The sequence below is a fragment of the Lepidochelys olivacea genome (assembly GCF_965140295.1).
Source record: "Lepidochelys olivacea isolate rLepOli2 genome assembly, chromosome: 15".
Lineage (NCBI taxonomy): Eukaryota > Metazoa > Chordata > Testudines > Cheloniidae > Lepidochelys > Lepidochelys olivacea.
The window spans coordinates 31889140-31911804 of NC_140425.1; the positions used below are offsets into that span (position 1 = coordinate 31889140).

At 60.5% G+C, this 22665-nt stretch overlaps 1 protein-coding gene across 2 annotated transcripts in view; it reads right to left on the minus strand.

Annotated features, from left to right (window-relative positions):
• Window positions 1-2218: 2218 nt before the first annotated feature.
• The window catches only part of TRPV4 (transient receptor potential cation channel subfamily V member 4), a 42534-nt gene continuing 22087 nt past the window's right edge, over window positions 2219-22665 (minus strand). The window contains exons 3-16 of one of the 2 annotated variants that reach the window (XM_084648915.1): window positions 20777-20949; window positions 20050-20202; window positions 19706-19846; window positions 18293-18591; window positions 15602-15781; window positions 14078-14236; window positions 13479-13571; window positions 12402-12475; window positions 11474-11639; window positions 9632-9698; window positions 8622-8938; window positions 7399-7526; window positions 5874-5995; window positions 2219-5373 (exon numbers count right to left, since the gene is read on the minus strand). In XM_084648915.1, the coding sequence (XP_084505041.1) occupies window positions 5216-5373; window positions 5874-5995; window positions 7399-7526; window positions 8622-8938; window positions 9632-9698; window positions 11474-11639; window positions 12402-12475; window positions 13479-13571; window positions 14078-14236; window positions 15602-15781; window positions 18293-18591; window positions 19706-19846; window positions 20050-20202; window positions 20777-20949 (2230 nt within the window). In that variant the 3' untranslated portion in view covers window positions 2219-5215. Of the gene's footprint in view, window positions 5377-5873; window positions 5996-7398; window positions 7527-8621; window positions 8939-9631; window positions 9699-11473; window positions 11640-12401; window positions 12476-13478; window positions 13572-14077; window positions 14237-15601; window positions 15782-18292; window positions 18592-19705; window positions 19847-20049; window positions 20203-20776; window positions 20950-22665 lie in introns of both variants that reach the window. The other variant, XM_084648914.1, reaches the window with a different exon arrangement.

Sequence of the window (22665 nt, forward strand, 5' to 3'; positions counted from 1 at the left end):
GCACCTGGCACTGGCCACTGTCAGAAGACAGGATCCTAGGCTCGATGGACCATTGATCTGACCCAGTGTGGCCGTTCTTAAGGATGCGAGAAGCTACCTGACCAGAAGTGTTGGATTGCAAAAAGGCCACACGCACCACAGCACAGGCCTCCGTAGCAACCTCGCCTTGGGGCATCAATGCCCTGGGCCACACGATCTTCTCAGCCATGCCTGAAGAGCGACTTTCAGATGGCTCAGCTTACAGCAGGCGCCCATCCCCTTCGCCATTGCTTTTCACAATGCTAGTGGCTGCAGCTACCCACGTGCACACCATCGCTCCCTCCTCCTCCTCCTGCTGCAGCGGTGTGACATCACAGGCCCAGCAGATGGTGGGTGATGTCATAGCTACAGAGATGCAGCATCAGGGCACAGGCAGGGAGCAGACAGGCTGTGAGGAAGGATGTTCATGCTGAAAACACTAAGGCCCAGTCTCTGGCAACTTTCTGTGCACAGAGGAGAGCAATGAGCTCCAGCCTGCGGGACTGGGCCCTACGGGCAGCCAACAGAGCCAGTGGGGGTGAGAAAGCGCCGGTCCAGGAACAGCCCCTTGTTTTGATCCCATGGAAAAGCGCCTCTAATGCCCAACTGGAAGAATTTTGCCTGCCAAGGCATGAGCTGGGCATTTCCCTGGCACCTAACAGTGTAAGTAAGGAACGCAGTGCTGTGCTCTGCCCTGGGGCCCATCAGCGGCACAGGGAACCACAGAGCCCTAAATGCACACGTCTCAGCAGGTAACGCGAGCACCAATGATCCTGTCTGCAACTGTATTTGTTGGTTGTAAATCTGCCCCTTAGCATGAGCATGATTTGTGGATTGCTGGAGGCACGCTCGGTGCCACACAAGACGCAGGAGAAGAGACAGCCCCTAAGGAGCTTCTAATCTACAAAGAGAATGAGACAGACACCAAATGCCCTGGGTGCCCGTGGACGGATTTAACACAGGGCACTGCCTAGACGTTCTCTGGATGAGCTGCAAGCTTATTTTGCCATTTCTAAACCACAAGCTCTCCAGTTCCCCTCTGTATGACACGGCCTGCAGGGTCTCTCCCGTGCACTCGTCAGAGGAGACCACAGCTACAGCTGGTAGAAAATGAAGCCCTATTCGCGTGAAAAAAAAAGTCAAGGTTGGGTTCACTGTGACAAGGTCAAAACAGACCCATTTTCCCTCGGTTTCCAAACATTTTCACCATCCTCCCCGCCTGCCCCAATTTTTTTCTGGGGAAAAAAAAAAAAAAAAAGGAAAATGTCGCCAATACTTCGTCCTGCCTGAGTGCCGGGGACTGGAGCAGATGACCTCTCGAGGGCACCCCCAGTCCTATGATTCTGATTCTATGATTTTTTGACCACTCTCTTTTTTGGCCATTTTTCAAAACAAAGTTTTCATTTGCAAAATTTCAACCCGTTCTAGTCCCAGCCCTGTGCCGGGACACGAAAACACCTCGTTCCAGAGGAGAAAAGCCTCACCGGGAGTGGGATCATCACGTCCTTTACCACCTCAAAGGAATATTGGATCATGGACACAGGGAACTGATGCACATAGCCGGATAAGCAGACCGTATAGAACATTATATCTGAGCAGGCAAAAGGCCCGTGAATACTGGAATAAGACTTCCCCTCACATCGTCCAACAGCACAAGCAGAACCCATTCCATGTGAGCGCCTGAAGAGATGGGTCTACAACAAGGAACCAATATCTGAAACCCTTAGAGCTGCAGAAGCTCCCAGTCTTTGCCCTCTGAGGGCCACATTGCCCAGAGCCTGAGACACAATCCTACTTCATCTTTAATATGACGGTGCGGCCCATGAGAACTACAGCCTCCCAGTATGCACTGCTCCAGGGTCAGGCTACCTGCAGCAAGATGGTGCATTGCAGGATGAAACCTGCTGCCTTCTGCTCTGTATTAAAGATGCGTGGCCAAGGGCCAACATCATAGAATCTGTGATGGCCACTCACAGATTAGAGTGTTCAGCTAACAGAAGGGATTCTTGGCCTGTAAACCAGCACCTCCCATTCACAGCTGATAGTCAAACAACAGGCTCACCTGGCCACAGAGAGGAACCTGAGCTGGCATCTCTTGGACACTGAACCTTGGGATTAGCCCTTCAGCAGATTTCTACATCTGCCACCAGGGAGCCTGGGACACACTCTCAGAGCTGGATCAGCAAATAAAACACGGAGGCAGAGGGCGTGGTTTGGTTTTTATTACTAAATAAATAGTTGTATAAATCTTGTGCAAAAATGTATATGGCGCAACCACTGGCCTGTTGGATGTAATGGATAATGCTCTCATCTCTCCTGCTCCCTTTTGGACTAGCAAAATATTTCTCCCCACGGATGGTACAGTCGTCTCCCGATAGCTAGAGAGAAGGCAGTGCTTAGCAGCTACTTTATCACTCCCTGGTGAAACTACTCTCAGGTTAGGTGGGTCTCTCTCCCAGTGTCACAGATACCAGCTGGAAAGTCAGTGCTGCAGAATACTGGCTCTTCCACTCTCCTACCTGAACCATCAAGACTAGTTCTCGTGGCTTCTTTAAAACTTGACTCCCATCTCTCTTGTTAAGGCTGGAAACTTGGCTAGAGCTGGCCTGGGGAGAGCTACCAGTCTGGAGATTAACGTCTCAAGGGGAGTCCATCACGAGACGGTTACAACAAGGCTGGACAAATCCCTGAGGCAGCAAGGAACAATCCTGCATTGGCAGTGGAAAGCAAAGGGAAAGGAACGGGGCTACCAAGCCTTCTCCATCACGAACGCCTGTGGTTTTTACCAGACGGGATTTGGAACTGAATGGAATGCCCCACCATTCAGTAGAAAGGGGCCCAAACTCCAGTTGCCTGCGTCTCTAGTACAGTGGGGCAAAGGCTGGCAAATGGCAGTGACAAACATTCGTTTGAGTAAACATCAGGATTGTGCTTTGCCTGTCCACGGCCCCCCCGCTGTACTCCTCTTGAACATTCTCACAAGTGACATTTTGGTCCCAAGCACCTCCAAAGAGAAGAAATGGGACACAAGTACTTATGCACAGATGGCTTTGCACACTGACTGCATGGCACGAATTTGCACAGGCATTCACCCCCTGAATATTCAAGGACCAACTTGGAAGATTTCCGTGGGCGTGGGAACCATCCGGTCAGGGAGCAGAAACAACGCCATGTGACTTAAGTGACCAGTCACAGAGGAGGAATTCCAAAGAGCATGTAGCGGACCCAGTGGGCACAGGGCAGAGCTAGCGAGCAGCCTTAAGGCTGAGGAATGGTGGCCGGGGCCATGCCTCAGCTGATTGCAAACAAAGTTGTAAAACCTGTGTCTGTTGGCAGCTAATTCACTGGCTCTTCACCCAGCTTCGGTGGCCTTAGCTTCTGGACAGCTGGCATCACTGCCCCAGCACACACCTTCAGGCCCTTTGTCAGCACAGAATTCAGTGCCAGGGGAGACCGTGGACGGATGAGCCCCTTGGTGCTAACAGAGCCGATGCCCTGTGGGTAACAGCAGCGATTCCACCGCACGGAGCCCTGTCCCGCCAAGGCAGGGAGGGAAACGGGGCAGCTCTAACTCCAGCTCTGCCAGGAAGGAGCACTGGAAATGGTCCCTAATTAACATACTTTGTGCAGGGAAACAGGCAGCCGTGCCATTAGCCTGCAAGGTACCTGTGGCACAGAGCAGGGTGAAGGAGAGAGCTGCCTGAGACAGAGAATCATAAAATCTCCAGGTTGGAAGGGACCTCAGGAGGTCATCTAGTCCAACCCCCTGCTCAAAGCAGGACCAATCCCCAATTTTTTTGCCCCAGATCTCTAAATGGCCCCCTCAAGGACTGAACTCACAACCCTGGGTTTAGCAGGCCAATGCTCAAACCACTGAGCTATCCCTCCCTCATTCAGGAGGTGAATGACCTTCGGTCCAGGTCTGCTCTTCAGAGAGCCACGTTAAGGTGAAAGCAACCTCTGCAGGGAGAGAGAGGGAGCCCCGTTGCCCAGGGTATTGGAAACAGGCTGATCTACAGCCTGGAGAACACGCTGTAGGGAACATCCCTGCATTGAGCAGGTTGATTTCTAGGCTCTCCCGCAGCTTGTGCAGAGCAGGCTGGATCCCTGGCTGTGGTTCTTACCCATCTCTGTTCTCCAGCCACTCTCAAGAGGGCTGGCTAGGAAAGGGCTGGGGGATCTGCACTAGGCCCTGGGACCAGGGTGTGCCACTGGGCAGGGCGTGTGCTTTGGCTTTGCCGGGGCACCCCTGGGGTCGGGTTTGCCAGCACTGACATTTGCAGAAAGCAAAGGTCAGGCTTGAACGCCGGCTCCTGGGAGGAGGCAGCTCAGACAGATTTCCTGTCCGTCGGCTGGACAATGGTGTCCCCTTCCCCAGCCGATTGTTGGGGGAGCTCGTGCAAATGTCGGTGCCCCTGGAGGTCCGCACATGGCTGAGGCTGGGAGTGGGGTTCCTTGTGCACAACACGCTCACTCATGACACTCACTAGGAACATGAGCTCGTTCCCCAGGGGACACTGGGCAGTTCCCCGTGCAGCTGGAATCCTGGTGCCAAGGGCATGGGTACGCACGGCGTTCCCACTGAGACGCTCTGCACGCCGACTGGCTGCTGCCCAGCCAGGGGAGTGCATGCCAAGGGCAGCCCAGGCACGGTGCCCGGGAAGTGACATCTCAGCACCGGCCGGTCTCTCCACCAGGGCCCCCGCACACACACACCAGCATGTGCAGGATGAGAGCTGGGCATGGGCACACCGTAGGGCTTGGGGGTGGCAGAGTTAGATGCTGCCCCGTGAGCATCTCATGAACATTCCCTGCAAATCCCTCTTCTCTCTACAGCCCTGCTCTGCACGTCACGACGGTCAGGCTCAAAGGGTTTGGAGCCAGAGGCTTGGCGCTTGGAAATAACAATAGCAAAATGATTATTTCACCACTGCTGTGTCTGAGGCAGCCAGGGCCCTGCTGGACGAGCCCTTTCAGACGCAAGGGCTGCGCGCAGGGCTCCAGGAGAGAGCCGGGGGCTCCGGCGATGCGCTGCATGCCGCTGGCAGGAGGGAGGCCGTTTCAGAAGCTCCGTTGCTGGTTGGTTCCTGCCTGCGTTGTGCACGTCAGCCCCGCTGCCCCACGCCGGGGTCTGTGCATGGTGGGCAGCAGAGGACAGAGCCGGCGCTGGCTTCTCCCTTCATGCCTGAGCCCACTGTTAGATGTAGGAGTCCTCTTTCCGCCAGCCTGAGGGATGCCCTTGCTTCCACTCGTGCCCATCGGACATCCCCCTGTTCTCCAGCGGGACCACCACCTCCTCCGGCTGCGAGCTCTTATTCAGCTCCACCACCCGGGGCACCACGCTCGACCAGCGATCTGCTGGATGGGGATGGGGAGAGGCCATTTAGTGGGAGTTACCCTGGCCCGGTAATTCCAACTCCCTCCACCCCGCAGTCTGGATCCTGTGGGCTCGTCCCATCCCACCACACAGCCCTCATCTCTCCCCCTGCCTCTGCTCCTGCGCTGGCTTCCTCAGCCCTCTCGCTCACTGCTGGGATCTCTGCGCCCGTTTCAGAAGCACGGCCAGCACTGCTGAGCCCAGCCAGCCCCCAGCCAGAGTCCTTCACGCCTGCTGGGACGCAGGGAGGCCTCTGCCCCAATGTCCCCATTTGCCAACACCCCCGCTTAGAGATCAGCCAAAGGAGGCTCCCCCAAGGGCACAAAGCAGGTTACGCTTTGGAGGAACATGCACATGGTACTCCTTAACTCCCATGAGATCCCAAAGGCACCACCAAGGGGCAACTCCCCCCTCCACCCCCGGACCCCAGATCCCTCCCATAGAGCAGTGCCTTGGGTCCCCCTGTCCCACCGCTCACCTCTGCGCAGCCGGCCCACTGTGTGGGAGAACCCGTAATACTGATCGGTGTCGTTCTTGCCTGGATCCTCATTGATGATGCCCAGATTCTGGTTCCAGTGAGACCAGTTCACCTCATCGACCCTGTGGGAGAACGAAGGCACTCCTGGGGCAAGGGCAATTAATTGAAGTGGGGCGACAAGCCCCGGAGCCCAGCCCCGCGCCCTGCAGCGGGAATTCCTCCGGGTTCTGTCCTGCCCTGGTCAGGCTCTTACGCGGGTCCATCGCCACGGTATCTAGGCAGCAGGATAAGAGTGAGTGCCCCTGGACAGTGGAGCTGCGGAAGGGTAGGTGCATGGTCCATGCAATGACCAGCAGGAGACTCAGTCATTGCGTTTTCCTCTCCCAGGCTGCTGGCATCTGCTGTGGGGGAGGCGGCAGGGACGAGAGCAGCCCCCTGGAGCAGCCCGCTGAGGCACAGGGCAGCCTATGCACTGGCAGACCCTTTAGCAAATGGCAGGGCTCAGCCTACATCCAGCAAATGGGGCCTGGCACTGCGGGAGGGGCTGGGGTGTAACCAGAGCCAGGAATCTCTCGCACCAGGTGTCCCCGCTCCCCAGTGATCTCGAGAGAGCCCATGAACACTGGGTGACATGCCAATGCCATCAAGCTGGCTGCATGAGAGTCCCCAGCCATGGCACAGGCCTGTCACAACTCATTTAGCACAGCCTAGCACCATGGCTCTTCCCAATGCAGCCCCCTGCCCCAGGGTTCACCCAAAGCACCACGACCTGGAGCCTTCCCATGCAACACGTCGGGGTGAGATAGGCTGGGGGCGCCCGTCCGGTTAAGTGGCACCAGGTAGCGCCTTTGGAAGACCAGCTCCCGAGCTCTGGACAAGTCGGGCCCTGGCTTTTGTCTTCCCTACAGGTCCCCCAGGACTCACTCTGCCCACTCGCTCCGCCAGAGGCACCTGTGTCATGGGACGGCCCCGATACTCACAGCCGAGCCGCGGCGACGCCATATCGTCCATTGAAAGACAACCAGTGATTCAGCCCCACAGAGAAAGGCAGAGGCCAGTCTGCCTGGCTCCTGGTTAGTACAAACTACTCGGCTCTAACGAGGCCTAATTATGAATCAATGGAGACACTCCATGAAACACTGTCACACCTGGGAGTGAGAGTCCCTCCTTCATATTTACTTGGCTGCTTAAATACCGACTGGCCCCCGCTGGGAGCCCAGCCGGCCTCATGCCTTCATTGCTATGCAAAGGACCCCGCCCTTCATTAACAGTGCAGCCGCAGGAGCCCATCAGCTTGCAGCACGTTTGGAGCTGGGGGGGCCTCAGGATGGAGGTTAACTAGCCCGATGGTTCGGTTTGTTTATGGGTGTTGTGGGGATGGGCCCAACGCTGGGGTGGGTCTGGGCTTCCCAGGGGGTTTGGGTCCGAGCCTAGGTCGAAGGCACTTGGCAAGGCACAAACCCAAAGGGCTTGTAGTCCTCTGAGCTACTGGCCAGCTGATTCCCCGCTGGCCCCCCAAGCTTACCTGAAACACCATCTCCGATCCGGCGTGCCATCGGTGCCCTTCCCCACGGTGACCATCTCCCCCGAGCGGAAGGCTTTCCTCAGGAACACCGGGAAGGACCTCTCGATGTCCAGGATGGTGGTGGCCCACTGCACAGGGAGGAGTACACAGGCCCATCAGCCAGAGTGGAACCAAACGGGGGGGCTGGGCATCTGACCCCTGGCTTCCAATGGGCGTTGGGCACCAAACTGCCCGGGGGGACTGTGGGAAATCCCACCCCAGTGGTCCACACTCCCTCGGATGTCCCTCAGGCTGGGATCTTGCTGGGGTTAAGGCCAGCTACGCACTGCAGGGAGGCATCACTCAACTCCACAGCTTCGCACCCATTTCACCTCTTCCTCAGGCACATGAGCTCCCCAAAAGGGCTCAGACAATCACGCCAAGCTCCCCACAGCCAGGGTCATCCTCAGTTCGTTCAGCATCTCCCTGGGTTAGCGGCACAGGCCAGTCTTGCCCCTAGGTACCTGTGTGTGACACCTGATACAACCAATGGAAGGTGTGTGTGTATATGAGGGCAGGAGTGTCCCTCCTTCCCATGAGGCTCCATCAGGGGAGACACCCCAGTCTAGAGTGCAAAGGGCAGGAGAACACAGGCCACTCTCCTGCTCTGGCCACGCAGGTGGTCATGGACCAGATGGGACCTGCCAGGTCATTTCCATGTCCAGTCCCTGAGCAGGGGAAGGGAACATGGCGATAAAAATGCCGGAGCCCTTTCTACACCACAACTTCCCCCTGTGTTACCCCCAGTAGGTGCCAGCTGGAAGAAGGGGCTGACACAGCCTAGCATAGGGGCTGACACCCTAGTGTCCAGGGCTATGGACCTGGTGTCCTCAGCAGGACGTGCACGCTAATGGATGGGCCATGACCAGCTTGGGCAGCATAGAGCAATGGATCTCAGCCTGGGGGTTGAAACCCCAGGGGCCACCAGCAGCTCGGAGGGCAGTAGGCCTCAGCTGCTCCTATTCCCCATCTCCAGGGCTCCACTGCACCACCTGCATCGGGTGCTCCGTAGAGGCTAGAAGCATCTCATACATGGCCGTTCTCTCCTGGGGCGGGGCATGGGGTCGGCATGGAGGATTCTGGGGAGGAGGCCAGCCTGCGAGCAGCTTAACTTGGCCTCGGCGGGCCCCCTGCATTTGTCCTGACAGGGTGTCCCTGGCAGCCAAGGCCTGGCCAGACGTTACCTGTAGCTTCCATATGTGCTTGCTCTCCTTGGAGACCTGCCCCACCGTCTCCCCCATCAGAGCGATCAGCATGTTAAGGAGCAGCACGAAGGTGAGGATGATGTAGGTGACTAGCAGGATGATGAAGACGCCGGGGTACTTGGCGCTCTCGATCATCTCCAGGTCGCCCATGCCAATGGTCAGCTTGAAGAGATCCAGCAGGAAGTTGCTGAAGGTCTTGCTGTCCCGGCAGGATGGGTAGGCAGCCACCGTACAGTTGGACTTGTCTTTGTTGCAGGCCTCGGCACTGGCACAAGGGTTCAGGAGCGAGACCAGAGCTGGTCCAGGGAGAGGAGGGAGGGATACGGGTGAGATCCAGAGAGGACTCAGCCAGGGGCTTAGCTGGGAGAACTGGTCAAGTCAAGGTCACCACCTCTCTGGATGACTCGTTAGGCTGCGTAGAGCTAGCCGAGCACCGCTTTGCTGGGAGCCTGCACCTGTGGGGACCTGGGCCCCATGCTCTGCCCTCATCCCGGTCCAGCCCGGAGAGCTCCCCGCGTCTCCCAGTGGAAGAGTGAAGGCTCCCAAAGCCCAGGGTCAGAGAGCGAGGGCGGCATTCCCTGGCCTCCCTGCATAACTCTCTCACTAGTGCCGCGGGGTGCAAAGGAAGGTAAATGAATGGCCAGCTGGGGCACTCAGCTCCTATACCACAGCCCGGGCCACGCTGTGCTGACGCCTCTGTCCGCTGGCACACGAGCCATTTCCCCACAGCTCCCGTTCCAGGGGATCTGAACAATAAACCCTGGAGAGATTCCTCCCCCGCCCCGCCCTCAAACCCAGCGGAACTCAACCCGTTGTCTATCTGCGTTCCCACGGGCCTGTGCCAACATGCCGTGTTTTCCCTTTAACTCGGGCTGAGGTTCTCCAACTCGGCTGAGCATTACGCCAGGGCCCATCCTGCTCCCTGCTGCTTTCCCCGCTCCACGCACCGAGCTAGGACCCTCCACAGCTCCCACGGACGTGCCGCCTACCTGAAGCATAGCCGATCATGAAGAGCACGTAGACCAGGAGGAACCGGAAAAGGTCTTTGAAGAGGATCTGAAAAAATCCCAGAGGCAGAGCTTAGCTGTGCTGGGATCAGAGCCAGCCCCTTACATTCCTGGAGAGCCCCGCAGCAGCCACTTCACTGAAACGCAGCCATCCCTGGATTATGCCTCCCATGACAGGGTGATGTCCCACTCCTGTCTTCTGCTCTGTCTACACAAACTCAGAGACACCCCAGGGAAGTTCATTTACCTTTCCTCTTTCCACCCCCTTCCTGCCCATACACGACAATTATTTACAGCTTTAGTTTCTCCTCAGTTCTCTGCTGAGGAGAGGGAAGAGCTCTCTCTACCCACAGATCTGTTCTGGTAGCTGTGACAAAGCGGGACTGTTCTTAATGTTTCCTCTGAATAGTGTGCGGGTGCCTCAGTTTCCCCTGTGCAGTTCTTAAGTCTCTAGGGGGTGGGATGAGGGTGTACGATCATTGCAGAGCCCTAGAGGGCAGGTGTGTGCAGGGGTCTGGACACAGAGAATGGCCGACACCCTGTTTCCTGGCAACTGATGGCCTGGGCCCTTCCCCCCTGCAAGGTGAGAGCTAAAGGGTTGGAGAACAAAGAGATCAGGTGACCTCCTGGCCCGGGAAAGGGACAAAGCCCAGAGGAGGAGGGGCTGGAGGGGGAGTCAGTTGGGGCTGGCTGGGGAAATGGAGTGAAGGGCAGACGTGGTTGTCTGGCTCACTGCCCCCCAAAATGGACCCCGCTGAGGGGTCCTGTTCTCTCCACCTACAAGCTCTGTGTTAGACCATGTTCCTGTCGTCTAATAAACCTCTGTTTTACTGGCTGGCTGAGAGTCACGTCTGACTGCGAACTTGGGGGGCAGGACCCTCTGGCTTCCCCAGGAGCCCCGCCTGAGCAGACTCGCTGTGGGAAGCAAACAGAGGGGCAGAGGAAGGTGGAAGCTGTGTGAGCTTTGTGTCCTGAAGACAGTCTGCTCACAGAGAGGAGACTTCCCCAGAGTCCTGACTGGCTTCGTAGGGAGCTATTCCAGAGCATCGCCCAGGGACTCCATGACAGTAGCCTACCACTCTCTCCCCTGCACTTCCTTCCTCTGCCTTCTTATACCTTCTGTGTTAATGGGCCAATCCGTTCATTTGTCCACTCCCAGCACATTCTAATCCACTAATTAGACCCCATCAGGTCCACCCTGGGGGGAATTAATTGGTGTTTACGTGACCAGAGTGCTGGCTTCAGCACTCTGTCACACCTGTTTAACAGCACAAAGATATGCCATAGGAGCACAGAAATTACTAGGTTGGACTGGACCCAAGGTCCATCTAACCAAGTGTCCTGTCTCAGACAGGCCAGCACCAGATGCCTCAGAGGAAGGAAAAAGAACCCTGCATAGGTCGATTGGGTTAATCTGTCCCCAGGAAGGTCTCATCCTAATCCCTAATAGCTAGAGATTGGCTTAATCCCTGCAGCCTGAGGTTTAACATCCCTTCCACCAGGCTCTGTTTGCATGCAGCAGTTCAGGCTATGAAGACGACTCCTGTATCCAATTGCAACTGCTGGGGTAGCTGAGGGAGAAGAATGGGATTGGCTGGAATTTGGCCAGGACATAGGTTCAAGCTCCATTCACACCTGCAAAAGCACCAGGAGACCCTGGACCCAGGCACATCTGTTACCATGATTAGGTGCATTATCATACCACTGAGCTGTGGGCTGCAGGGACACATAGTGAGAGACAGCCCCAGACCTGACGAGCTCCCAGCGTAAACAGTATCACACACACACACCCCCATTCACACACAGGCCTGGTCTCTGCCTGACCTTCTGAATCATGATGCTGTAGGTCCCTGTAAGTTTCAGGCCTCTGGTGAAGTAAAGTGCGTTCATCCAGCCCAGGACCAGGGCAAAGACCATGACAGCCAGGTAAGCTTCGATCCCCGTCAGGTACAGCGCTGCTGTGATAATCACCAGCACCGAGTAGATGAAGCTGAGGAAGAGCAGGAGGATTCAAAGGCAAGATCAAAACATCCCCCTGGAATGAACCAGCCCAGGAGGGCCGAGCTCCTGCACTCTGCCAGTCCTGCCCCAGGGCACCGTAGGAGCAATGGGACTGGCTACCGTCCCATGGCAGGTACGCCTCTTTAGCAACTTCCAACGTGCCTTACGAGGACCCCCGTGGCCTGTGGAGCACAGCGGGCAGCGTGCTGCAGCAGTGTTTGTGTGGGGATCCGGAGCAAGCCCACCACCCCCATATGCAGTGCTCTGGGAGCTTCAGTTCCCATCTGAGAAACCCACACAGAGCACAGGGCGGGGCAGAAGGAGGAGACCCCTGCTAGGATGTGAACCCGCAGGTGCAGGGACGTCAGGCTGCAGAGCCGTCCCCTCTGACGTGGCACCCCTCGCAGGGGGCAGACCCAGCAAAAGCTGGGGAGAGTTCTGCAGCCGGGGAAGGAGATCGTGTCTGTATTTCTTCGCACACCTGTCTCCTCTCTCAAGGTGTCTATTGGGATCCCCGGCCAGAGAGCCAGAGACGGCATACTGGGAGTCTCTGCGCTTTTGTCCACTACCAAGGAGACTCCATCAGCGCCAGGCTGGGCTGACATCTCCCCGAGACAATACGGCTGATCCCAGCCCCCGGGCACCTGCAACCAGCACTTCCCTTCCAAATGCATGTCCAGGGCTGGGGGGTAGATGACGTCTCACGGGCGATGGGTGGGGTACACCATGGGCAAAGGGCATCGTGACTTACTAGAGCAGCTGGAAGGAGCCATCTATAAAGAACGAATTCACCCCTGGACACTTCTTCATAAACAGATCCTTTAGCTGAGGAAGAAAGAAAAGAAGATGGAGCCGGAGCTTGGGGAGGGCGCACGCTGCGGCAGCCGGGGGGATGCGGACGCATCGGTGGAGGCAGAGGCTGGGACCGGCTGGGGCGCACACAGGGGGCATCACAAGAGGAGCTGGCATCCCCGCAGGGTCCTTACAGGGCTGGAGGCAGGACGGGCCCTGCTCCACCCAGAGGAGGGGAGGTGAAGGAGGCTCAGTGCTAAGGAAGCCAGATTGGGGGCAGCTCTAGGTTTTATCCTAAATTTGTAAAGGCAAAGCCATCTCGTTCTGCATTTAGCCCTTCCCCTGCTGTGCAGGGAAGCCAGACCCATGGGCGTGGGGACCAGGACCGGCACCACGAGAGATTCAGAAAAGGGACAGACAGCAGGAAGGGGCCGCCTCCCAGGCTGGCGTGAGCGGATGTGGCCCCATGGCGTAGCACCGCCGGCGTCCATGGTTTACACCCGCTGGGATTGGGCCCTCAGGGTGCCAACTCCCCACAGTGAACCAGAGGACGTTTTAAAAACCCTTTTGGGTGTGTTAAATACCTTGAATCAGAGCTCCCAGCCCCACGGACCGCCCCACCCCACTCTGCCTCTGCCTTGCCCCAGCCTGGTCCCCCAGGGAAGCTCTGGGGAGACTGGCAGGAGCAGTCTGAGGGCTGCAGCCCAAGGGGCAATTGCCAAGCGCAGTACAGATGTGGCCTGGCAGAACAGGCCCTCAAGGGAAGGGTGCTCAGAGATTCCTGGGAAGGGTGTGGATGCCCGCTGAGCTCTCCCGGTGCCAGGCAGCTCGGTGTGGTCTGTTCTTGGGGAAGCGCGTGTTGCGGGGTTTGTGGGTCTCAGAGTCGGGCCCTGCCCCTTGCGTGTGTGAGACAAGACACCCGTGCACGTGCAGAGTGGCAGGATGGGGAACACTTGTGTGAGGGCCGAGGGGCATGGAGGCTCTCGTGCGAGACAGAGGGAGCACTTGTGCGAGGGGGTGAATGGTTTCCACTTACGTTGGTGAAAAAGAACAAGACTCCGGTGAAGAGGGTTATGATCTCCCCGGCCAGGCGCAGGTAGTCAATGGTCGTCGTGTAGGGATACGGCGGCTGCAGAGTGGGAAAGGGATGAGCCGGTGCTGAGAACGTTACCCCCAAATCCCAGCACTATGGCCTCCTACAGCGCCATGCTCCCTGCCTCCCAGTGCTGAGGCCAGCCTGCCCCAGGCAGAAACGAGAGCCCTCCCCTCTCCCAGGCGCCGTGAGCCAGACGCTGCCCAGGACACACCCGGCGGGGGCACCCGGACAGGCTCACCTTCCTCTACAGGGTCAGGCACTGGCCACTGCCACAGGCAGGGATCCCGGATGGCCCAGTGCTCTGAGGTGCAGCCGGAGGTGGGATCCAGGGCTGTCTCCCTGGCGTGGGCTGTAGCTCCCAGGGGCCAGGGAGACCCCCGGGGGTTAAACAGGCTGAGCTCTGGGGGAACCACAAGGGACTGCCCGGAAAGCTCAGCTCTACGTGCAGTCCAACAGCGGGAACCTGCTGCTTCTGCACAGACCCACAGCAGCCACCCCGAGCCCCAGGGACCCGGCGGGCCGGGCGGCGTGAGACTCACCGTGCCCTCCATGGGGCGGTGGTAGGCGACGAGGGTGAAGATGACCATGGCGCTGAGGTAGGAGATCACACTGATGTAGAAGGAGACGGCCCCGAACTTCCGCCACTTGTCACGCAGCAGCTCGTTGATGGGTTCCACGGCGAGCATCTCGTGGCGGTTCTGCAGCAACCTGGCGCGTGAGTTCAGGGCCGGGGGGTGGGGCCACGCAGGGCATGCCCAAACCTGAACAGACGGGGCGGCCATGCCCGCGGCCGGGGGGATGGAGACGGGGCGGCACTGGCTGTGCCCGCGGCCGGGGGGGATGGAGACGGGGCGGCGCTGGCCGTGCCCGCAGCTGGGGGGATGGAGACGGGGCGGCGCTGGCCGTGCCCGCGGCCGGGGGGCATGGAGACGGGGCGGCGCTGGCCGTGCCCGCGGCCGGGGGGCATGGAGACGGGGCGGCGCTGGCCGTGCCCGCGGCCGGGGGGCATGGAGACGGGGCGGCGCTGGCCGTGCCCGCGGCCGGGGGGATGGAGACGGGGCGGCGCTGGCCGTGCCCGCGGCCGGGGGGGATGGAGACGGGGCGGCGCTGGCCGTGCCCGCGGCCGGGGGGGATGGAGACGGGGCGGCGCTGGCCGTGCCCGCGGCCGGGGGGGATGGAGACGGGGCGGCGCTGGCCGTGCCCGCGGCCGGGGGGGATGGAGACGGGGCGGCGCTGGCCGTGCCCGCGGCCGGGGGGGATGGAGACGGGGCGGCGCTGGCCGTGCCCGCGGCCGGGGGGGATGGAGACGGGGCGGCGCTGGCCGTGCCCGCGGCCGGGGGGGATGGAGACGGGGCGGCGCTGGCCGTGCCCGCGGCCGGGGGGGATGGAGACGGGGGGGCGCTGGCCGTGCCCGCGGCCGGGGGGGATGGAGACGGGGGGGCGCTGGCCGTGCCCGCGGCCGGGGGGGATGGAGACGGGGCGGCGCTGGCCGTGCCCGCGGCCGGGGGGGATGGAGACGGGGCGGCGCTGGCCGTGCCCGCGGCCGGGGGGCATGGAGACGGGGCGGCGCTGGCCGTGCCCGCGGCCGGGGGGATGGAGACGGGGCGGCCCTGGCCGTGCCCGCGGCCGGGGGGATGGAGACGGGGCGGCCCTGGCCGAGCCCGCGGCCGGGGGGGATGGAGACGGGGCGGCCCTGGCCGAGCCCGCGGCCGGGGGGGATGGAGACGGGGCGGCCCTGGCCGTGCCCGCGGCCGGGGGGGATGGGGACGGGGCGGCTCTGGCCGTGCCCGCGGCCGGGGGGATGGAGACGGGGCGGCCCTGGCCGTGCCCGCGGCCGGGGGGATGGAGACGGGGAGGCCCTGGCCGAGCCTGACCTTGGGTCGTCTCTGTGCATGAACCAGGGTGCATCCTCCCAAAATTTTCACAATGGCCGAGGCATTGGGGGCTGGGTCCTGCAAGGGGCCTGCCATGCCTATGGGCCCTCGTTCGGCAGCCCAGTCCCACACCAGGCTGCGTGCCCAACCATTTGTTGCCTCCCTCCCTGGTGCCATCTCAGCGCTCACCTCGATCTTACTGTTGTACACCAGGATCTCCAGGACAGACACCTCCTCCCCACAGGTGTCCAGTGAGGAGAGGTCGTAGAGCGAGGAGTAGACGGGCCCATAAGCCCAGTCCTTGAATTTTCGGGAGAGGTGGCGGGCGTCCTCATCCGTGATCTCCCTGCGGATGATGTGCTGGAACATCTGGAGGATGGGGGAGGATGGTCACCCACAGCACGATGTGTATAGAAAGTTACACTGCTCAGAGCCCCCCGCTCTCTGCTCAGAGCTCCCCGCTCTCCCTGCAGCCCTGAGCAGCCGGGCACCGGGATACGCTGCTCAGATGCCCCCGCTCTCTGCTCAGAGCCTCCCACTCTCCCTGCAGCCCTGAGCTGCTGGGCACCGGGATACGCTGCTCAGATGCCCCCGCTCTCTGCTCAGAGCCCCCCCGCTTTCCCTGCAGCCCTGAGCAACCGGGCACCGGGACACACTGCTCAGAGCCCTCTGCTCAGAGCCCCCCGCTTTCCCTGCAGCCCTGAGCAACCAGGCACCGGGACACACTGCTCAGAGCCCCCTGCTCTCTGCTCAGAGCCCCCCGCTTTCCCTGCAGCCCTGAGCAACCAGGCACCGGGACACACTGCTCAGAGCCCCCCGCTCTCTGCTCAGAGCCCCCGGCTTTCCCTGCAGCCCTGAGCAACCAGGCACCGGGACACACTGCTCAGAGCCCCCTGCTCTCTGCTCAGAGCCCCCCGCTTTCCCTGCAGCCCTGAGCAACCGGGCACCGGGACACACTGCTCAGAGCCCCCCGCTCTCTGCTCAGAGCCCCCCGCTTTCCCTGCAGCCCTGAGCTGCTGGGCATTGGGAGACGCTGCTCAGAGCCCCCCGCTCTCTGCTCAGAGCCCCCGGCTTTCCCTGCAGCCCTGAGGAACCAGGCACTGGGACACACTGCTCAGAGCCCCCCGCTCTCTGCTCAGAGCCCCCCGCTCTCCCTGCAGCCCTGAGCTGCTGGGCATTGGGAGACGCTGCTCAGAGCCCCCCGCTCTCTGCTCAGAGCCCCCCGCTCTCTCTGTTGCACTGAGCAGCCGGGTGCAGGGGGTTCCACTTGCTCTAAGTCCAGGCCAATATTTTCAGCAGCGGCTGCTGATTCTGGGCACCCAACTCTGGGCCAGGTTTTCCGAGGGGCCGAGCCTCTGACTATCTGACACGCCAGCCCAGAGTGTCCCACACTGAGCACCGATAACTGCGGCAGCCAGTCAGAATCAGGGGCCAGCCTGGAAAGATTTGGCTTTAATATTCCCACAGCAATTACTGTGTGATGGAGGCTCTTCCCCCGCTTCCTCTCTACCCCACACCTGTTTTACCGGCCTGGATAGCACCTCATTTCCTCAAGGCCCTGGGGTCACTTTTCTGCTTGACCATGATGGGCTGGGACCCCCATGATGCTGCCCCAGAGTGGCCGGGGTGGTGGTGCTGGGGAGTGCCGTGAGACCCCACGAGGCCTGCTCCCTGGGTGGAAAGGCGCAGCAGTGACCGGCACAGCTGCACCACTGTTTCCATAGCAGTAACGTCATCCAGCGCCTGTTAATTCACAATCCCCGTGTCTTTAACTGGAGACACACCCACGCACCCCGCCACGGTCCCAGCCGCACGGTGCTGGGGGAGGGGGACGAGGTAGAAGAGAAGGGCAGTGCACACGCGAGACACCTGAGATTCATTAACCGAGCCTGTTAATGGGCTGCTACACTTATGCCCAAGATCAGGGCCCCCTTCACCACAGAGCCGTTTGTCTTGCAAGGTTCCAGGGCAGCTTCTTAAACACCCACACCCCCGCTGGAGACCTGCGACCGGCCGCTAGGGGGAGGCAGTCACCAAATCACAAACCAGCCAGGCCCCAAGTCCCTCCCCAGCCCTCAGAGCAGCGCACCCTGGGGCAATCAGGGGAACCCGCTCCTGCTGCGGGTGGGTGGGTGAGCACCCGTGGGTCCTGCACATGCCTGTCCCAACACGTGCTGTGTCATCCGGCGCGTCGAGCACCCCAACAACCATGTGGGTGAAACCAGACAATCCCTGCGCACTCAGGACAATGCTAACAAAACCCCACAGCGCCCAGGGCAAACCTCACCCCACAGCTGCCCTGCCAGCCCTCCTCCTCAAAGGACACCTGCCTCCATCTGAAGTGGTTTCTCGCAATATGCGCTAACCCCTTATGCGTAACAATCTGTCCCACCCTCTATGTAGTGGGACCCTCTGGGTCCCTCATCCAGCCCTGAAGAAGAGCTCAGAGCGGCTCGAAAGCTTGTCCCTCTCTCCAACAGAAGCTGGTCCAATAAAAGATATTACCTGACCCACCTTTTCTTGCTCATATGCTGGACCTACAGGGACTTGGGGGTGAGTCCCGGGCTTCCAGCCCCGTGAGCCGAGCGCTCGACTGATGTGCTGGGTTATCGACGCACAAGGATACACGCTCGCTGAGCGGAAGTCGTGTACACAGACTGCCCCCCAATACGGAGACTGCGCAGTCACCCCAGAACGCAGCCCTGCCTAGGAGCCGTATGCTGATCAGCATCTCCTGCCCTTCTGGGGGATGCCACTGCCATCTGAGGGAGCTGCAGGGGCAGTGGGGGAAGAGGGGCCCTCGCCCACAGGCTGGCAGAGCTGGCTGTGCCCTTTCCCTGCGGCCGCAGCTGGAGGGGGACAGGTATGACACGCCCTTACCCCGATCTTGCCGATCTTGGCCGCCATCATGAGGGGCGAGAGGCCGTCGTTGTTGAGCAGGGCCTCCAGGTTGGTGTTGGGGAAGAGCTTGGCGCACTTGATCAGCAGCAGGTCGTACACCTTGGTGACAAACTTGGTGTTCTCCCGGGTGTTGTCGGCGATGGCCACCAAGGCGTGCAGCACCGTGTTGCCCCGCGAGTCCTGGCGCCGCAAGTCTGCTTTCTTGTGCGCGTTCTCCGTGAGGTAGTGGACGATGTGCGGCTGGTTGGTGCAGGCAGCGAGGGAGAGGGGCAGCTCGCCTGGCACAGGAGAGAGCACGACAGACGTCAGCCTTTCTCGGCCCCGCCACCCTCAGAACCGGGCTCTGGGCACCGGGCAGCCAGCTAGGGGGAGCCGCTCTGCTCCCCCAGGCAGCGAGGGAACAGTGGTGAAGTAATCAGGAGCGTGAGTGTGTAATGGGATTGCACATGTGTGATGGCACGCACAACGTGACTGCGTGTGAGACTGTTCTTGTGACCCAACGGGGAGATCCTGCACAGACTGGGGTGTACCAGCGCAAGGTACTGAGAGCGTAAGGGATTGATTGCACACGTGTGCGACGGCACGCACACCACGACTGCGTGAGACTGTTTGCATGACCCAGCAGGACGATCCCACACAGACCAGTGTGGACCAGCGCAAGGGCTGTGTCTCCACACAGGAGTGCCAACGCTTACCATGGCAACCATCCAACAAGCCGGGGGAGCCGCTCACCCCCTGCGTGGGGCACCCTGGGGAGAGTCACCTCATCCCCGGAGCCTGGCCAGTCCCACACGGTGCCAGGAGCAGTCATGCCCACGAGCCTCCTGTTCTCACCCCCTTGCACTTGGAGGCGTCAAAGGGTGCAGTGGGGCAGGGGCACCCAGCTGAGGTCGCGGTGTGGCCAGGCGCAGCATGCTGCTGCTCCCGTGGCTGAGCCGGGAGGGCCCCCTGTGAGTTGCCTTTGGGGTCCCCCTTCCCACTGGGGCTGCCAGGGACATCCAGCCTCCCCCTCCCCGCCCAGCCAGCCGGCCTCAGCCCTGCGCCAGGGACCCACCACGGAAGGGCAGGTCATTCTCCAGCGACGTGTCAGTTCTAGGCCCCTGCCGACATGTGGGAGGGGTCCATTTTGGGGTGGTCTGTGGGACACAGAGCTGGTGAGACCCCAGAGCCCATCTCCCAGGCCAGCAGTCAGCAGGCAGACAGGAACGCTTCCTGGCGCCCACAGCCGGGAGCTGGGCCGAGGGGCGGGCAGGTCTGGCTCATTACCAAGCCCCCCATCGGGGCGTCCCCCTCACTGGAGGTGGCTTCTCTACCCGCTCTTCCAGCGGGGCCCCCATCAGCTGAGGACGTGGCCTTTCCCGTGCGCAGGGCCGGGCAGCGCCCCCCACTCACCGAAGTAGAAGTACCCGCCCTCGTCCTTGGGCTGGAAGAAGCGGCCGCGAGCCTGGGCGTGCACGTCCGCCCCCTTCTCCACCAGCAGCTCCACGTAGTGCTTGCAGCGACGCTCGATGGCGATGTGCAACGCCGTCTGACCTGGAACCACACGCAGGCCCGTCAGTGCCCCGAGCACCCAGCCCACGCCGAGCCGGCGTCACGCCCCCGACGCACCGCGGGAAGGGCAGGTGGGGGGGTGAACGTGGCTCTGCCCCCGCCGCGGCTGAGCTCCCAGCAGCCCGCCCAGCGCTGGCCGTGGCCAGGAATCCCACCCCTGTCCCGGGTCACAGCTCAGCCCCCACCTCGGTAGTAGACGTCTCGGAAGGGCGAGTTGATGAACTCCCGCATGTTGCCCGTCTTCTCCGCGACGGCCAGGAGCAGGGGGATGGTGTCGTTCTTGCCCCCACTCAGATTGAGCAGCGCTTTGGGCAGGCAGGTCTTCCCCGTGGAGGGCTCTGCAGGGGAGCGGAGGGGCTGTGAGAGAGGGAGCGGGGTGGGCAGGAACAGCCTGAAGCTCAGAGCAGGCACGTGCCCACCTCCAGGGGCTCCACCTTCACCTGCTGCTGTCCCAGCCACAAGCCCCCAGGAGTGCCTGGCCCAGGAACACCTGCGTTCAGAAGCGTTTCTTGTCCCAGGGAGGGTCGCACGGGGGCTCAAGCCTGCTTGTCTGGAAGAGACACTGGTTCCCCAGAAGGGCAGCCGGATCTTCAGGGGAACCCACCAGCCCCGATGCACTCACAGGGGCACGGGTAAAGGCCGCACAGCCAGGCTCAGGGATGCCAAGCTGGGCACGCGCAATTGAGGGCACACGCCCAACTTACCGTCACTACACGCTCCGCCGTGCTGACGGCACACGAAGCACCCAGCCCAATGGACGGGGGGCGGTCTAGATTCTGCGCTAAGGGCACCGGGCCTGCACAGCACAGCCACTGGCTTCCCCTCTTCTCCCTTGTCCTGAGCTGATATGTTCAGCTCCCCCGCCCCGGCAGGAAGCCCTAGAGCCAGGGCTCTGCCCGTTTCGCAGCTCACCTCGAAACTCCTCGTCGGTCAGGCGCTTCTTGTGGGTCAGCAGGAAGGGGAGGAGCCCGTCCAGGCCGGCAGTCGAACCCCGGGACACGATGTCGAAGAGGATGGGCCGGTTAAACACCTTGAGGACTGGAGGTGGGTTGGGGGCCGGGGCCTTCGGGCTGTGGGTCTGCTTCCTGGAAAAGGGGCACCGGTTCTACAAACAGGCTCTCAGAGCGCAGCTCCTCCTGCCACCAGCGCCGGCCTGACGCCTACAGGGCCAGGAGCCAGTGCGTGAGCCGGCCACTTACACTGACACTTCCTTTACTACAGCCTGCTCCAGGTGCTTGGGTGGGCCACCTGGTCTCCTGGCCCTGGACTTCTCCTCTGCCCCACAGCATTGCGGTTACCCAGGTGCACAAGAGGCAGCGTGATCCAGCGGACAGCATACTGGACTGGGAGTCAAGACAGGGGGACTGAGCTCTACCACTGACTCTCTTGGACAAGGTGCTTCCCTGCTCTGCGCCTCAGTTTCCCCATCTGTAAAATGCAGGCAGTAATACTTGGTAGCCTGTGTAAAGTATTTCACTTCCTATGGAAGGAACAGAACTCAAGCTCCCCCCGTTACACCACTGATTCCGTCATAGCCGGATGTTTCTACTAAACTGATCAGCAGTGCAATAGTTAACGATGCTGACATGTTAGCTGGTGTCATTAGGCTTCAGAATTAACACACACCATTGAGAGGTAAGGGCCGATTCCCACCTCTCCTGGGGGTTGCTTCTGTTTCAGACAGGCAGCCCTGTGCCAGGTCACATTAGAAATTAGGCTAGACATTTACATTTAAAATATGAAGAAAAATTAAAGCTTAAGCTTTCCAGAACCTGACAGCAGCACCAAAGCAGGTCTAATACAGCTCAACCCGCCCCTCATGCCTGGCCCTGCAGGCCTGCCCCTCACTTCACAGGGCCCAAGATCATCAGCACTTGAATTTCCTAATGCCTCCCAGCTTTGGAGGCCACCTGCCCCTCAGGGGACCCTGCATGCTCTGAGAGAGGCCAGCCGACACCTGCTTGGCAAGGACTTTGCATCACAGAGGATCCAAAGAACAGGCCTGGGCGCTGGTGCATGCAATTATTTCCCAAGACACATATAATTTTAGCATCGCTATACATGCAGCCCCTGTCCAGCTCCTCGCTGCTGCTGTCAGCAAATCCAAAATCCTCCCCTTCCATTCCAGGAGCTGCCCAAGAATCCCAGCCCCGAGAGGGGACTGCAAGGAAGACGTAACTCTAGCTGGCTTCGCACGCCGAACTGGCTGCCTTGAAATCCCACGCAGGCAGTGGGTCCCAGGAGATTAGAGAGACCAGGTGGGTGAGGTGATATCTTGCATCGGACCCAGCCCCTGGGGAGGAGAGCTTTTTGGTCCAATACAAGATAGCAACAAGGTGGGTGAGGAGCTATTTGAAATCCCCTGGCAAACAAGCGCTAGGTGAATGTGACCCCGAACGCTACCGTAACCCACTCCTGCTTAGAGGCTGCAGCCAACCGGGCTAAGCAAAGCAGCTGTCGCAGCAGCCTGCTGCCCCCGACCCCAGAGGGCACCAGAGAGACACAGTCCCAGGGTGGAGAAGTCACCGCTCACGCTGGGGAGGCAGCCCGGTAGCCAGGTGGTTCGTGCTCCATGCGGCCACGCAGGAGACAGGGCTCAGGTCCAGGGCCAGGTTTCCTGCCCCCTGTGCGAGTTACAGTGGCAGCAGGCGGATGGCCAGAGAGGGGAGGGCTGACGGATTAGGTCCTTCCCCAGAGCAAGGAAGCATAATAAGACTGCAGCGCCCTCCTCTGGTTACACTAGGACCAGCACCAACGGGCCTCGGGATGCAGATCTGCCCCAGCACCGAGTGCCTTCTGCC